The sequence below is a fragment of the Ranitomeya variabilis genome, chromosome 6 (assembly GCF_051348905.1).
Source record: "Ranitomeya variabilis isolate aRanVar5 chromosome 6, aRanVar5.hap1, whole genome shotgun sequence".
NCBI classification, from domain to species: Eukaryota; Metazoa; Chordata; class Amphibia; order Anura; family Dendrobatidae; genus Ranitomeya; species Ranitomeya variabilis.
Genome location: NC_135237.1, coordinates 5,255,000 through 5,268,817, shown reverse-complemented (window position 1 = coordinate 5,268,817; position 13,818 = coordinate 5,255,000). Strand labels below are relative to the sequence as shown.

Genomic DNA, 13,818 nt, shown 5'->3' with positions numbered 1-13,818 from the left:
GTATGGTCTTCGCAAGCCCAGGAAGCCTTTGATCGCCTAAAGGTTTGTTTTACCACGGCTCCGATATTGACACACCCGGACCCTGCACTGCCTTTCGTCGTGGAGGTGGACGCTTCTGACTGTGCACTGGGAGCAATCCTCTCACAACGAACCAGAGATAAAGGTTTGCTGCACCCGTGTGCCTTCTTTTCTCGCAGGTTATCATCTGCTGAACTGAACTATGATATTGCAGATAAGGAACTTTTGGCAATCATTTCCGCTTTTAAGGAATGGAGACACCATTTGCAGGGAGCAACGCAACAGGTAGTGGTGCTCACAGACCACCGTAATCTGGAATTCCTCAAGTCCGCCAGATGTCTCTCTCCTCGACAAGCTAGGTGGAGTTTGTTCCTAAACCAGTTTGATTTTGTCATCTCGTACCGCCCAGGTTCACGTAATGGGAAAGCCGATGCACTATCCCGAATCCACACGATGGACTCCGTGCCTGGGACCCCGTCTAAGACCATCTTGTCGGATGCCAATTTCATAGGAGTGCTCCAGGACCGGGACCTGTGACGTATTTCTTGCTGCCCCACCTGACAATGTGAATCTTGTCTTACAGAATGGTGTATGGCTTAGAGATCGCTGTATTTATGTCCCTGAGGCTGTGAGACTTCGAATTCTCAAATTGGTCCATGACTCCGTATTGGCTGGTCATCGGGGGGTACAGAAGACGCAGGAATTTTTAAGCCATTTTTTTCTGGTGGCCTACCTGTTTGAAGGATGTGAATGACTATGTCCGCTCTTGTGAGGTTTGTGCCCGGTACAAAGTTCCTCGTGTTTCACCTACGGGCCTTCTTAAGCCACTACCCGTACCATCTCGTCCTTGGGGGTCTATTTCGATGGACTTTATTGTGGAGTTACCCACCTCCGGCGGTAAGAATACTATTCTGGTGGTAGTGGACCGTCTAACAAAGGCTGCTCATTTTATTCCTTGCAGTGGTCTTCCCTCAGCCACAGAGACAGTGGATCTGGTTATCCAGAATGTTTTCCGGCTGCATGGGGTACCAGATGAGATCATCTCTGACCGGGGAATACAATTTACCTCTAGGTTTTGGAAAGGATTTTGTTCTGCACTCCACATTAATGTTTGCTTGTCTTCTGCATACCATCCTCAGACCAATGGGCAAACCGAACGAACCAATCAAACCTTGGAGCAATATCTACGCTGTTACGTCAGTCATTTGCAGGATGATTGGCTGAAGCTTCTTCCGTTAGCGGAATTCTCGTATAACAACTCACAGAGCAGTTCCACGAAGGTAACGCCTTTTTTCGCCAATTTGGGATATCATCCAAATATTTTGCCTAGGTCTCCGGTTGCTACTTCGGTACCAGCAGTTCAAGACAGAGTGGCAGTGTTGCAACGTAATCTTGAAGTTTTGAAAGACTCCCTGACCGCAGCACAGGAGCGTTACAAGAAGTCGGCTGATAGATTCCGGAAACCGGCACCCATGTATAAGGTAGGAGACTCGGTTTGGTTGTCTACCAAGAATCTAAAATTGGGTGTTCCTTCGCAGAAGCTGGGGCAGAAGTTCATCGGTCCATTCAAGATCACTGGGATTGTGAGCTCTGTTGCTTGTCGGCTGAAGCTGCCACGAACTCTAAAGGTACACCCAGTATTTCATGTTTCTTTATTAAAACCAGTCTCTCTCAACACATTCCAGGGACGTATCGTACCTCCTCCTCCACCAGTGTTGGTTGATGGCGAAGAACAATTTGTTGTACAGGACATTATCGATTCAAGACTTCATAGGAATCGACTTCAGTATCTGGTTAGATGGCAGGGTTATTGTCCTGAAAACGATTCTTGGGAACCAGTAAGTAACATCAATGCTCCCCTGAAGGTTGCTCAATTTCATCGTAGATACCCAGGCAAACCTGGTCCAGGATCGTCCTGAGGCCGTTTCTAGGGGGGGGAGTAATGTCAGTATTCCGGGTTTTCCAAGTTACCTTGTGAATGTTTTTGCCCTTTGTTAAGATGGAGTTTGCTGTTTTTGTCTGCCCTACTTCCTGTTCATTTGTTTAAAACCCGGGTCAGGTGTCAGCCTCACTGCTGGAGTATTCTGCTTGGTTTCTCCATCAGCTCAGCTGCTTGTCTGCTGTACTTCTACCCGTGGCTCTGGACATTCTCTGCCTATGTAAGTTACGCTCTCAGTCTGTTGGCTTGGGAACTTAACCCTTGGTTCTCTCCTCCGGGTAAGGACTCTGTTTGGAACTGTGTTTGGGGCTTTGCTGCTGGACTTAGACTTTGTTTGCTACTTAATCCTTATTTATTCCCCCCGGTGGGAGCTACTGGAAATTACACCAGTATAATTCTTTATGTGAACTTGTTTCTGGACTTACCCGTGTTTATGCCACAACTGAGATAAACTTATGAACTTGTTTTTGGACTTACCCGTGTTTATGCCACAACTGAGATAAACTTGTGAACTTGTTTCTGGACTTACCCGTGTTCGTCCCACACCTGGGATTAACCTGAGGACTTGTTTCTGGACTTCCCTGTGTTTACTTCATACCCGGATTTGACTCTTTCTGCACCAGCTGTGTTTGGATCTGCACGTCACCCGTCTCACTCACCTTGCCAAGGACTTTGGCCTAAAACTCTTCTGTTTTGCTGTATATGGCTAAGGGACTTGTTTCATTGCAAGTTATCAGTATATTGTTTGTGTGTTTTTGCTGTGTTACAAATACACTATTTTACACTAAAGAAACCCGTCTCTGTCTGTTCATTGCCCCATGCTACCAGAATCTTAAGAGTTCCTACAATAGTATTACAGATTGCTCTGTAAATAATAGGACATATTTGATCTCATTAGAAAGCCCACGGTAATCTGAGATGAATGCTGGGTATGATATGATTCTGACATGTTTTGTAGCGAAGATACCAGCATTAGATATCTTTAGGGGACATTTAGTTACACTGAAGAAAGAGGCGGGCGATCTCAACACAGCCCTTTCTGTGAGGTCACAGGCTGTAGGTTATAAAGTTGCTGGTAGGCTTCCAGGGGGCAGTTGTGAGTTTTTACCTGAAGCGACCAGACTGCGAGTGCAAATGCACTGGGATAGATGGAAACTTCACTAGCCTGTTGCCTGTAATGCTTTGAACAACTGTAAGTGTTATTTCTCATGTTATTTCCTGTTTTTTTATAATTACCTTGTACATATTTGCAATTGTCTCATTTGTAACATCTTTGTAGAATATTTTGATAAAGCACTGTCTACATTTTGTGGGTTATATTATTTCATGCCAGTTCTTTCTCCCTGCTCTAAGAACGTACCCTAAGTCTCTTGAAGGGAAATTACGCTACTGTTTTGGGGTTAGCTTCGGACCCGTTTAATCGGAGCTGGTGGCAGCGACCGTGTGCAGGCTTTTGAGTGTTGTTTCAGCGACTGCGGCTTGATAATTATTGTTCCTGCCTGAGTGGGAGTAGTTATCGCGTCGCTGCAGCGCGCCCAATAGCCAGTACATAGCAGGCAGCGTTTCTGGCGACTAATCACCCTAGGTGCAGTACCTAATCTGACCTGACAGAAAAGGGGGCGCCAGAGAGCTGCAAGGTTTAAGTGGAACTGTAAGCGGGATATACACAAATCCCTGCAGTTCATGGTATATTGAAGAGCAGTGGGATACCTAAAATAAGCCCCTGCTGTAAACTAAGAGGTCAATAGCCTCGTGTGTTTTTTCATCACATTGTGGCAGTGGAGAGATAACTAGGATAAGCCCCCTGCACATGTGATAGCCGTCTGCTGGTCTAAAGTCACCCCAATCCGTGACATATTGTGGGCAGCGGCTAAGGGATCTTGACAGTCACAGTGTGAATCGTGACACTGTCACTCTGTCGGTCGCAGGCAGAGCCAATTTGATCACAATGATACTTATGCCTCAGCTCCTCTACATATTGCATAACGCTCCAGTGTGGCTGCCTCAGAGTAAATTTTATAGGATCAATACTCTATTTAGGGATTTAATCTGGAAGGGTGGACGGGCGCGTATCAAATTGGAACATCTTCAAAGGGCAAAGGATGAGGGTGGTCTGGCGGTCCCCAATCCATGGATTTACTATATAGCATCTCAATGCCAGCACATGGTAGGTTGTAATCATTGAACATGCGGTAGGGAAGGGGCCATTGTTGGCCAGTCTTGAAGCAGGTAGATTCAGAATTAACCCCCCAAAATTCCCAACAATAGCTATGATGGGGAAAGTATGGCAGAAAATTAAGTATTGGAGGGGAGTAACGGAATTTACGAGATATACACCAATTTGGTTTGATCCTAGGTTGGCAGAGCTCATGAGATTGCGGGGTTCGGTCAGTGGAGGCGCATTGGCATTTGGTTCGTGTCTCAGTTGCTTGATGGAGATGTTATTAAAACATTCGAGACACTTAGGACTGAGTTTCCTTTAACCCAGAAGTCATTCTTTCAGTACCTGCAGTTGAGACACGCCCTAAACTGTCAAAATGAGGGGTCGCGCGTGAATCTGCAGCCAGATAGGTTGTTGAACCTTATTGGGCCTCGGAGGAGTACGAGGGGGTTCGGTACCTTGATGTACAGGGGTCTGATGGAGACCTTTTTATTGAAGCATCCATTAAGGATTAAGGAGAAATGGGTGGCGGATGTGGGCCCCTTGTCGGAGTCCCAGTGGGAGTCTATACTTCAATATATCCCCAGGGCTTCCCTGAGTGAGGCTAAGAGGGTGTCACAGTTATACCTGGTGTATAGGGTGTACAGGACCCCGGCATGGATGAGGAAGGCAGGACTGAGAGGTGACTCAGAATGTCCCAGGTGTGGTGAGGAAGGCGCTGATCTGCTACATATGATGTGGTCGTGTGCTCGCCTACAACCCTTGATCCAGGAGGGGACAGGAGTAGATGTGAGTAACCCGCTGACTTGCCTTTTGGGCTGTATGGATGATATTGCTACGGATGAATGTGGAAGGCTGACTATCGCAAGGTTGTTGTATGCTGTGAGAAAGCTTATCGCAATGCACTGGTTGGATGAAAAACCACCAGGGAAAAAGGAATTTATCAACAAGATTATTGTCCTTATGGAAATATCTACAGTAAGAGAGGGCAGAATACAAAATGTGAGAATGTGTGGGGCGGATGGATGGATTACCCAGGCGTGGCGTCTGCTGAGTTACTGCAGAGTAGAATGGGTGCTGTGTAGTTGATTCTGGGGGGACTCCTACATGTACAGGCGTGTTTTTGTAAAGCTTGTTATCTTTTCTCAGGAGGTGATGCCGTCAGATGGTTATATTGGATAATGGGCAAGAGATTGGGGGGAGGGAGAGGGGGGTTGGTTAGGGGGTAAGGGGGGTGTTTAGTAAAATGAAAATGTATTATCAGGCCATGTGTCTAATGTACGGTATTTGTCTGGGAATTGTATCGGACTCTGTTAATGGCGTGTCATATGCTTTAATAAAAAAATACATGATTAAAAAAAAAAGGGAACCCGTCACCCCAAAATCGTATCTGAGCTGCGGCCCCCGGCCTCAGGGGCTTATCTCCAGCATTGTGTAATGCATTCTGTAATGCTGTAGATAAGCCCCCGATGTATCCTGAAAGAGGAGAAAAAGAGGTTAGATTATATCACCCAGGGGCGGTCTGGTCTGATGGGCGTCTCCGGTCCGGGGCCTCCCGATGGGAAAGGTCAGAGAGGCCCAGCGCCTGCGCACTGCAGTACTCAGCCCTCACCAGGACAGATCAGTACACCGGAGCCGCGGCAGGAAGACCAGAAGAGGCCCCGGCCCGCGACGCCCATCGGCCCGCGACGCCCATCGGCCCAGACCGCCCCTGGGTGAGGATAATGTCACCTCTTTTTCTCACCTTTCAGGATACATCCCTGATATCGGGGGCCGCAGCTCATATACGATTTTGGGGGTGACCGGTTCCCTGTAACTCTTAGCATCCCGGCCAGCTGTGTGACCCAGTGACGGCCGCCCAGCACTCAGCGGCTCCTCTCCCGCCATCTTCTGCAGGTGACAGAACGCTCCCCTGAGGGAGAGGAGCCGCCAGCCCCCGGGAGGAGCTCACAGCACAACTGCCGGCTACAACCAGCAGCTCCCTCCGCCACGGTCCGGCACTACAAGTCCCATCGTGCCACTCACTAACACCGCGCTTCTGACGTCACTACCGCGATCTGCCCACAGCTAACATGGCACCCGCTGACTTCCTGATTAAGACCCGCCTTTTCCGGTCATATATGTAAATACCGGTCATATGGCGGTGACGTCACGACGCCGCTGGACCGCTCCAGTGCAGCATCAGAGAACGATATTATGGGAGACGATCCCGGAGCCCGGAGGGACAGCGATGGTGAGAGCGGCGGCCCTGCGAGCTACCGTGCGAGCGATCTACCGTGCGATCTACCCGGGGGCCGTGCGAGCGATCTACCGTGCGATCTACCCGGCGGCCGTGCGAGCGATCTACCGTGCGATCTACCCGGCGGCCGTGCGAGCTAAAAGCGGGGGGGGGATTAGAGGTGCTCCACCTATCTGGGTGGAGGAGAGCTGTGCCACATATCTGGGGGGGGGGGAGGAGAGCTGTGCCACATATCTGGGGGGGGGGAGGAGAGCTGTGCCACATATCTGGGGGGGGGGAGGAGAGCTGTGCCACATATCTGGGGGGGGGGAGGAGAGCTGTGCCACATATCTGGGGGGAGGAGAGCTGTGCCACATATCTGGGGGGGGGAGGAGAGCTGTGCCACATATCTGGGGGGGGGAGGAGAGCTGTGCCACATATCTGGGGGGAGGAGAGCTGTGCCACATATCTGGGGGGGAGGAGAGCTCTGCCACATATCTGGGGGGGGGGAGAGCTGTGCCACATATCTGGGGGGGGGGGGGAGGAGAGTTGTGCCACATATCTGGGGGGGGAGGAGAGCTCTGCCACATATCTGGGGGGGAGGAGAGTTGTGCCACATATCTGGGGGGGGAGGAGAGCTGTGCCACATATCTGGGGGGGGGGAGGAGAGCTGTGCCACATATCTGGGGGGGGGGAGGAGAGCTGTGCCACATATCTGGGGGGGGGGGGAGGAGAGCTGTGCCACATATCTGGGGGGGAGGAGAGTTGTGCCACATATCTGGGGGGGGAGGAGAGCTGTGCCACATATCTGGGGGGGGGGGAGGAGAGCTGTGCCACATATCTGGGGGGGGAGGGGGGAGGAGAGTTGTGCCACATATCTGGGGGGGAGGAGAGCTGTGCCACATATCTGGGGGGGAGGAGAGCTGTGCCACATATCTGGGGGGGAGGAGAGCTGTGCCACATATCTGGGGGGGAGGAGAGCTGTGCCACATATCTGGGGGGGGGGAGGAGAGCTGTGCCACATGTCTGGGGGGGGAGGAGAGCTGTGCCACATATCTGGGGGGGGGAGGAGAGCTGTGCCACATATCTGGGGGGGGAGGAGAGCTGTGCCACATATCTGGGGGGGGGGAGGAGAGCTGTGCCACATATCTGGGGGGGGGAGGAGAGCTGTGCCACATATCTGGGGGGGGGGGAGGAGAGCTGTGCCACATATCTGGGGGGGGGGAGGAGAGCTGTGCCACATATCTGGGGGGGAGGAGAGCTGTGCCACATATCTGGGGGGGGGGGAGGAGAGCTGTGCCACATATCTGGGGGGGAGGAGAGCTGTGCCACATATCTGGGGAGGGGAGGAGAGCTGTACCATCTATCTTGGTAGGGGAGGAGAGCTGTGCCACATATCTGGGGGGGGAGGAGAGCTGTGCCACATATCTGGGGAGGGGAGGAGAGCTGTACCATCTATCTTGGTAGGGGAGGAGAGCTGTGCCACATATCTGGGGGGGGGAGGAGAGCTGTGCCACATATCTGGGGGGGGAGGAGAGCTGTGCCACATATCTGGGGAGGGGAGGAGAGCTGTACCATCTATCTTGGTAGGGGAGGAGAGCTGTGCCACATATCTGGGGGGGGGGAGGAGAGCTGTGCCACATATCTGGGGGGAGGAGAGCTGTGCCACATATCTGGGGGGGGAGGAGAGCTGTGCCACATATCTGGGGAGGGGAGGAGAGCTGTACCATCTATCTTGGTAGGGGAGGAGAGCTGTGCCACATATCTGGGGGGGGGGAGGAGAGCTGTGCCACATATCTGGGGGGGAGGAGAGCTGTGCCACATATCTGGGGGGAGGAGAGCTGTGCCACATATCGGGGGGGAGGAGAGCTGTGCCACATATCAGGGGGTTACGGGGGAGGATTTTGCAGTGCACTGAGTGTTGTGAGCTATCTGTAGATCTCGGTCCGGTTTGATGACGTGGCGGTGTTCTTCACGGAGGACGAGTGGCGCAGTTTGGAAGAATGGCAGAAGGAGCTGTACAAGGACGTAATGAAGGAGAATTACCAGACCCTGGTGTTTGTGGGTAAGTTCCGCACTTGGGGTCCCTCCAAAATGTGTCCCCTCACTACGAGTTAATGAGGTTTGACATTGGTTACGTTTGCTATTTCCCTGTCTCCGAATCGACCTTTCCTCTCTTGGTTGTTGATCTGGCGTTTGCTCTCGTCCTCCCTTGCTCTCGTCCTCCCTTGCTCTCGTCCTCCCTTGCTCTCGTCCTCCCTTGCTCTCGTCCTCCCTTGCTCTCGTCCTCCCTTGCTCTCGTCCTCCCTTGCTCTCGTCCTCCCTTGCTCTCGTCCTCCCTTGCTCTCGTCCTCCCTTGCTCTCGTCCTCCCTTGCTCTCGTCCTCCCTTGCTCTCGTCCTCCCTTGCTCTCGTCCTCCCTTGCTCGCTTGCACCCTTGCTCGCTTGCACCCTTGCTCTCGTCCTCCCTTGCTCTCGTCCTCCCTTGCTCTCGTCCTCCCTTGCTCTCGTCCTCCCTTGCTCTCGTCCTCCCTTGCTCTCGTCCTCCCTTGCTCTCGTCCTCCCTTGCTCTCGTCCTCCCTTGCTCTCGTCCTCCCTTGCTCTCGTCCTCCCTTGCTCGCTTGCACCCTTGCTCTCGTCCTCCCTTGCTCTCGTCCTCCCTTGCTCTCGTCCTCCCTTGCTCTCGTCCTCCCTTGCTCTCGTCCTCCCTTGCTCTCGTCCTCCCTTGCTCTCGTCCTCCCTTGCTCTCGTCCTCCCTTGCTCTCGTCCTCCCTTGCTCTCGTCCTCCCTTGCTCCCGCCGGCGCCCTCTCCCTTGCTCCCCCCGGCGCCCGCTTCCTCCCTCACTCGCCGCATCTTACGTTTTCTGTTTCCTTCAGATCAGCCGGAGATCATGTCCAGGCTTGAGAGGGGAGACGACCCCTGTATCAGGGCCCAGGAGCAATGCTCAGAAAACCCCGCCCCCACAGGTGCAGGTGATGGGAGGAGCCACATGACATCACTGACTAAGGCTAGGTTCACATTGCGTTAGCGCAATCCGCTAGCACTAAACGGATTGCACTAACGCAATGTTTATTTAGGGGCCGCGTTAGGGGTCGCGTTAACGTCCCCGCTCTCGCAGATCCCCGAGATCTGCGAGAGCGGGGAACGGACCTCGGGCGCGCCGCGGATGCTGCTTGCAGCGTCCGAGGCGCGCCACAGAAGAACGGCACATCGCTAGCGCGAGCCGAAAAAGTCACGCGCTAGTGATGCGCTGCAGGCGAAATTTACATTGCTGTCAATGGGTGCGCTAACGGACCCGTTGCACGGAGTTAATTGCGACATTTTCACCGTGCAACGCTGTCCGTTAGCGCACCCATTGACAGCAATGTGAAGCTAGCCTTAGGCTTTGTGGTGGGAGGATTTAATCTTTGGGTTGTGGGAGGGGTCAGTAAGTAGAGGGTGGAGTCTCTGATTCTACGTAGAATGTTTTCGTGGCCAATAACATTTTTTTTCTCATCATCCACAGAAAGAAGTGACCGAGCAGAGGAGGAGCTGGACATGGAGCTGCAGATCGACTGCCCAGGTGCCCACCCCGAGCACACCCCATCCCCCACCTCCTGACTACTACCCTTGAGCTTATCCCCCCACCCCCGAGTACATTCCTCCGAGTACATCCCCACACTTGGCGTCGTAGTATGTCTGTCTGGGAAGTGGGGCTGCGGCCGATCAGTGTTGTAGGAGGTCTGCCTGCTCTGTCTGGGGGGCTGCGGCCGATCCACGTCGTAGGAGGTCTGCCTGCTCTGTCTGGGGGGCTGCGGCCGATCCACGTCGTAGGAGATCTGCCTGCTCTGTCTGAGGGGGCTGCGGCCGATCCACGTCGTAGGAGATCTGCCTGATCTGTCTGGGCTGCGGCCGGTCCACGTCGTAGGAGGTCTGCCTGCTCTGTCTGGGGGGGCTGCGGCCGATCCACGTCGTAGGAGGTCTGCCTGATCTGTCTGGGGGGCTGCGGCCGATCCACGTCGTAGGAGGTCTGCCTGCTCTGTCTGGGGGGGCTGCGGCCGATCCACGTCGTAGGAGGTCAGCCTGATCTGTCTGGGGGGCTGCGGCTGATCCACGTCGTAGGTCTGCCTGCTCTGTCTGGGGGGGCTGCGGCCGATCCACGTCGTAGGAGGTCTGCCTGATCTGTCTGGGGGGCTGCGGCCGATCCACGTCGTAGGAGGTCTGCCTGATCTGTCTGGGGGGCTGCGGCCGATCCACGTCGTAGGAGGTCTGCCTGCTTTGTCTGGGGGGGCTGCGGCCGATCCACGTCGTAGGAGGTCAGCCTGATCTGTCTGGGGGGCTGCGGCCGATCCACGTCGTAGGAGGTCTGCCTGATCTGTCTGAGGGGGCTGCGGCCGATCCACGTCGTAGGAGATCTGCCTGATCTGTCTGGGCTGCGGCCGGTCCACGTCGTAGGAGGTCTGCCTGCTCTGTCTGGGGGGGCTGCGGCCGATCCACGTCGTAGGAGGTCTGCCTGATCTGCCTGGGGGGCTGCGGCCGATCCACGTCGTAGGAGATCTGCCTGCTCTGTCTGGGGGGCTGCGGCCGATCCACGTCGTAGGAGGTCTGCCTGCTCTGTCTGGGGGGCTGCGGCCGATCCACGTCGTAGGAGATCTGCCTGCTCTGTCTGAGGGGGCTGCGGCCGATCCACGTCGTAGGAGATCTGCCTGATCTGTCTGGGCTGCGGCCGGTCCACGTCGTAGGAGGTCAGCCTGATCTGTCTGGGGGGCTGCGGCTGATCCACGTCGTAGGTCTGCCTGCTCTGTCTGGGGGGGCTGCGGCCGATCCACGTCGTAGGAGGTCTGCCTGATCTGTCTGGGGGGCTGCGGCCGATCCACGTCGTAGGAGGTCTGCCTGATCTGTCTGGGGGGCTGCGGCCGATCCACGTCGTAGGAGGTCTGCCTGCTTTGTCTGGGGGGGCTGCGGCCGATCCACGTCGTAGGAGGTCAGCCTGATCTGTCTGGGGGGCTGCGGCCGATCCACGTCGTAGGAGGTCTGCCTGATCTGTCTGAGGGGGCTGCGGCCGATCCACGTCGTAGGAGATCTGCCTGATCTGTCTGGGCTGCGGCCGGTCCACGTCGTAGGAGGTCTGCCTGCTCTGTCTGGGGGGGCTGCGGCCGATCCACGTCGTAGGAGGTCTGCCTGATCTGCCTGGGGGGCTGCGGCCGATCCACGTCGTAGGAGGTCTGCCTGCTCTGTCCGGGGGAAGGCTGCGGCCGATCCACGTCGTAGGAGGTCTGCCTGCTCTGCCTGGGGGGCTGCGGCCGATCCACGTCGTTGGAGGTCTGCCTGCTCTGTCTGGGGGGCTGCGGCCGATCCACGTCGTAGGAGGTCTGCCTGATCTGTCTGGGGGGCTGCGGCCGATCCACGTCGTAGGTCTGCCTGATCTGTCTGGGGGGCTGTGGCCGATCCACGTCGTAGGAGATCTGCCTGATCTGTCTGGGGGGGCTGCGGCCGATCCACGTCGTAGGTCTGCCTGATCTGTCTGGGGGGCTGTGGCCGATCCACGTCGTAGGAGATCTGCCTGATCTGTCCGGGGGAAGGCTGCGGCCGATCCACGTCGTAGGAGATCTGCCTGATCTGTCTGGGGGGGCTGCGGCCGATCCACGTCGTAGGAGGTCTGTCTGGGGGGGCTGCAGCCGATCCACCTCGTAGGAGGTCTGCTTGCTCTGTCTGGGAAGTGGGGCAGCGGCCGATCAGCGTCGTAGGAGGTCTGCCTGCTCTGTCTGGGGGGGGGCTGCGGCCGATCCATGTCGTAGGAGGTCTGTCTGGGGGGGCTGCAGCCGATCCACCTCGTAGGTCTGCTTGCTCTGTCTGGGAAGTGGGGCAGCGGCCGATCAGCGTCGTAGGAGGTCTGCCTGCTCTGTCTGGGAAGTGGGGCAGCGGCCGATCAGCGTCGTAGCAGGTCTGCCTGATCTGTCTGGGGGGGGCTGCGGCTGATCAGTGTTGTGGGAGGTTTGCCTGCCCTATTTCTGAGTGGGGGGCTGATGCTGATCGGCGTCGTAGGTGGTCTGTCTGGGGTTTTTTTTGCCTGCTCTGTCTCTGGAGGACGGCCCCGGCTGTGTCTGCACGTCGGGTAAGTGCTGCTTTTCATGGGATCCGCTGCCTTTTGGGTTACGGCCTTGTCTTTCTCTTACAGAGGAGCTGCTGGAGGAGGCAGAGGAGCAGCCGCAGTGGGATATGCTGGACATACTGATATTCCTGGACGAGCTCTTCGACCTGTAGATGGCGCTGTCTGCGCAGTTTGTGTCTGTTTGCTTTTATTAAATGGTTTATTTTGTAGGTTGTGTCGTCTTTATACCGTGCGGTGGAGGAGGGAGCAGCTTCATTATCGCTCATGTGACCTCTGTGCTGCTGTGGTTCCTTCTATTGTCCTCTGAGGGGTTTTGAGGATTGGATCTCAGTCAACTGTCCTGTAATAAGATCCTGGTGCCTGCTGCTTGTATGGATGGGTCGCTGGTGATCACGCTCCATGGAGCTCTGCCCCTGTGGGTCCATTACATGACAGCAGGCGGAGACTGAGTAATTAATGGGGAACAACAGGACATTATGGTTGTGCAACTTCTCCTTAAGAAGGGTCATGAAGTGGCCTCCACTCCCCATCACCCCAACCCTGTAGCTATACGGTCACTGCCAACTCCCCAATAACCCAAGAAAAACTACTCGCTGCCACCGCCAGTCATTTATACATGCAGATTGGACGCCGTTACAGGTAGCGTATGGCTTCAGGGTGCGGTTTACAGAGCAAGAGGAACAGAGCTATTACATTTTATGTATTTAATCCAAAAAGATAGTGTTTATAAAAATATACAAAAGTTGATACAAAAAGGGCAAAACAATACAATATATACAATTACATAAAATGAAAAAGGAATAACAAGAGAAAATGACTAAACCTTATGTCACAGAGATGGCTCAGATTTTTGGAGAGAATAATTCTAGAGAACCGTGGATCAATCCTACACAGCAATGTGTCTTCCTGACATTGAATGAGCATTGTAATTGTCATTGGCTTTTCATTAGCACAAGTTAAACTCACACCTCCCCTCTTGTAAATGATAACAGGGCTGGACCTCAGAAAACTATAGGATGTGTCTCAGTAAATTATAAGTGTCACGGATCACTCTCCCTGCTGCTGCTAATTCGTCATATATCCGCTCTCAGCACGTGACTTGGGGCTGTGCCTGCAAGGGTTAATCTATCTCCCCACTCTCAGTTCAGCATTCAACCTCTGTCCTGTGCTGTAATGGGAGCATAAATCACACACCCGCTCATACATTCTGCCACCAGTCACCGAATACATAGTGAAATATTACGAATACTGTCTACCACTCATAAGACTCACACACCTTAGGCTATGGATTCTTTAAAATAGACAAGGCTAAACTGTTAAAGTTTTATGCTTTAATACAAAAAGGTTTAGTGCTTACAGTAAAGAAAAAGGTATAAAAATATGGTAATAAA

At 54.2% G+C, this 13,818-nt stretch overlaps 1 protein-coding gene across 2 annotated transcripts; it reads left to right on the top strand.

The window, feature by feature from the left end:
• Nucleotides 1-6,253: 6,253 nt before the first annotated feature.
• Nucleotides 6,254-12,636, top strand: LOC143781264 (zinc finger protein 777-like). Of its 2 annotated transcripts, XM_077267764.1 has the most exons (5): nucleotides 6,254-6,351; nucleotides 8,275-8,401; nucleotides 9,213-9,302; nucleotides 9,842-9,898; nucleotides 12,494-12,636. In XM_077267764.1, exons 1-5 carry the CDS (start codon nucleotides 6,256-6,258, stop codon nucleotides 12,577-12,579), a joined length of 456 nt encoding a protein of 151 aa, XP_077123879.1. In that variant the 5' UTR covers nucleotides 6,254-6,255; the 3' UTR covers nucleotides 12,580-12,636. The 2 variants fall into 2 exon arrangements, with proteins under 2 accessions (XP_077123879.1, XP_077123880.1); XM_077267765.1 differs by lacking the exon at nucleotides 9,213-9,302.
• Nucleotides 12,637-13,818: the final 1,182 nt, after the last annotated feature.

Coding starts and splice junctions, on each gene's coding strand:
- LOC143781264 (XM_077267764.1), top strand. CDS start 6,256: ATGGCGGTGACGTCACGACGCCGCTGGACCGCTCCAGTGCAGCATCAG. Junction 9,303..9,841: donor AGAAAACCCCGCCCCCACAG/GTGCAGGTGATG, acceptor CATCATCCACAG/AAAGAAGTGACCGAGCAGAG. Junction 9,899..12,493: donor GCTGCAGATCGACTGCCCAG/GTGCCCACCCCG, acceptor TTTCTCTTACAG/AGGAGCTGCTGGAGGAGGCA.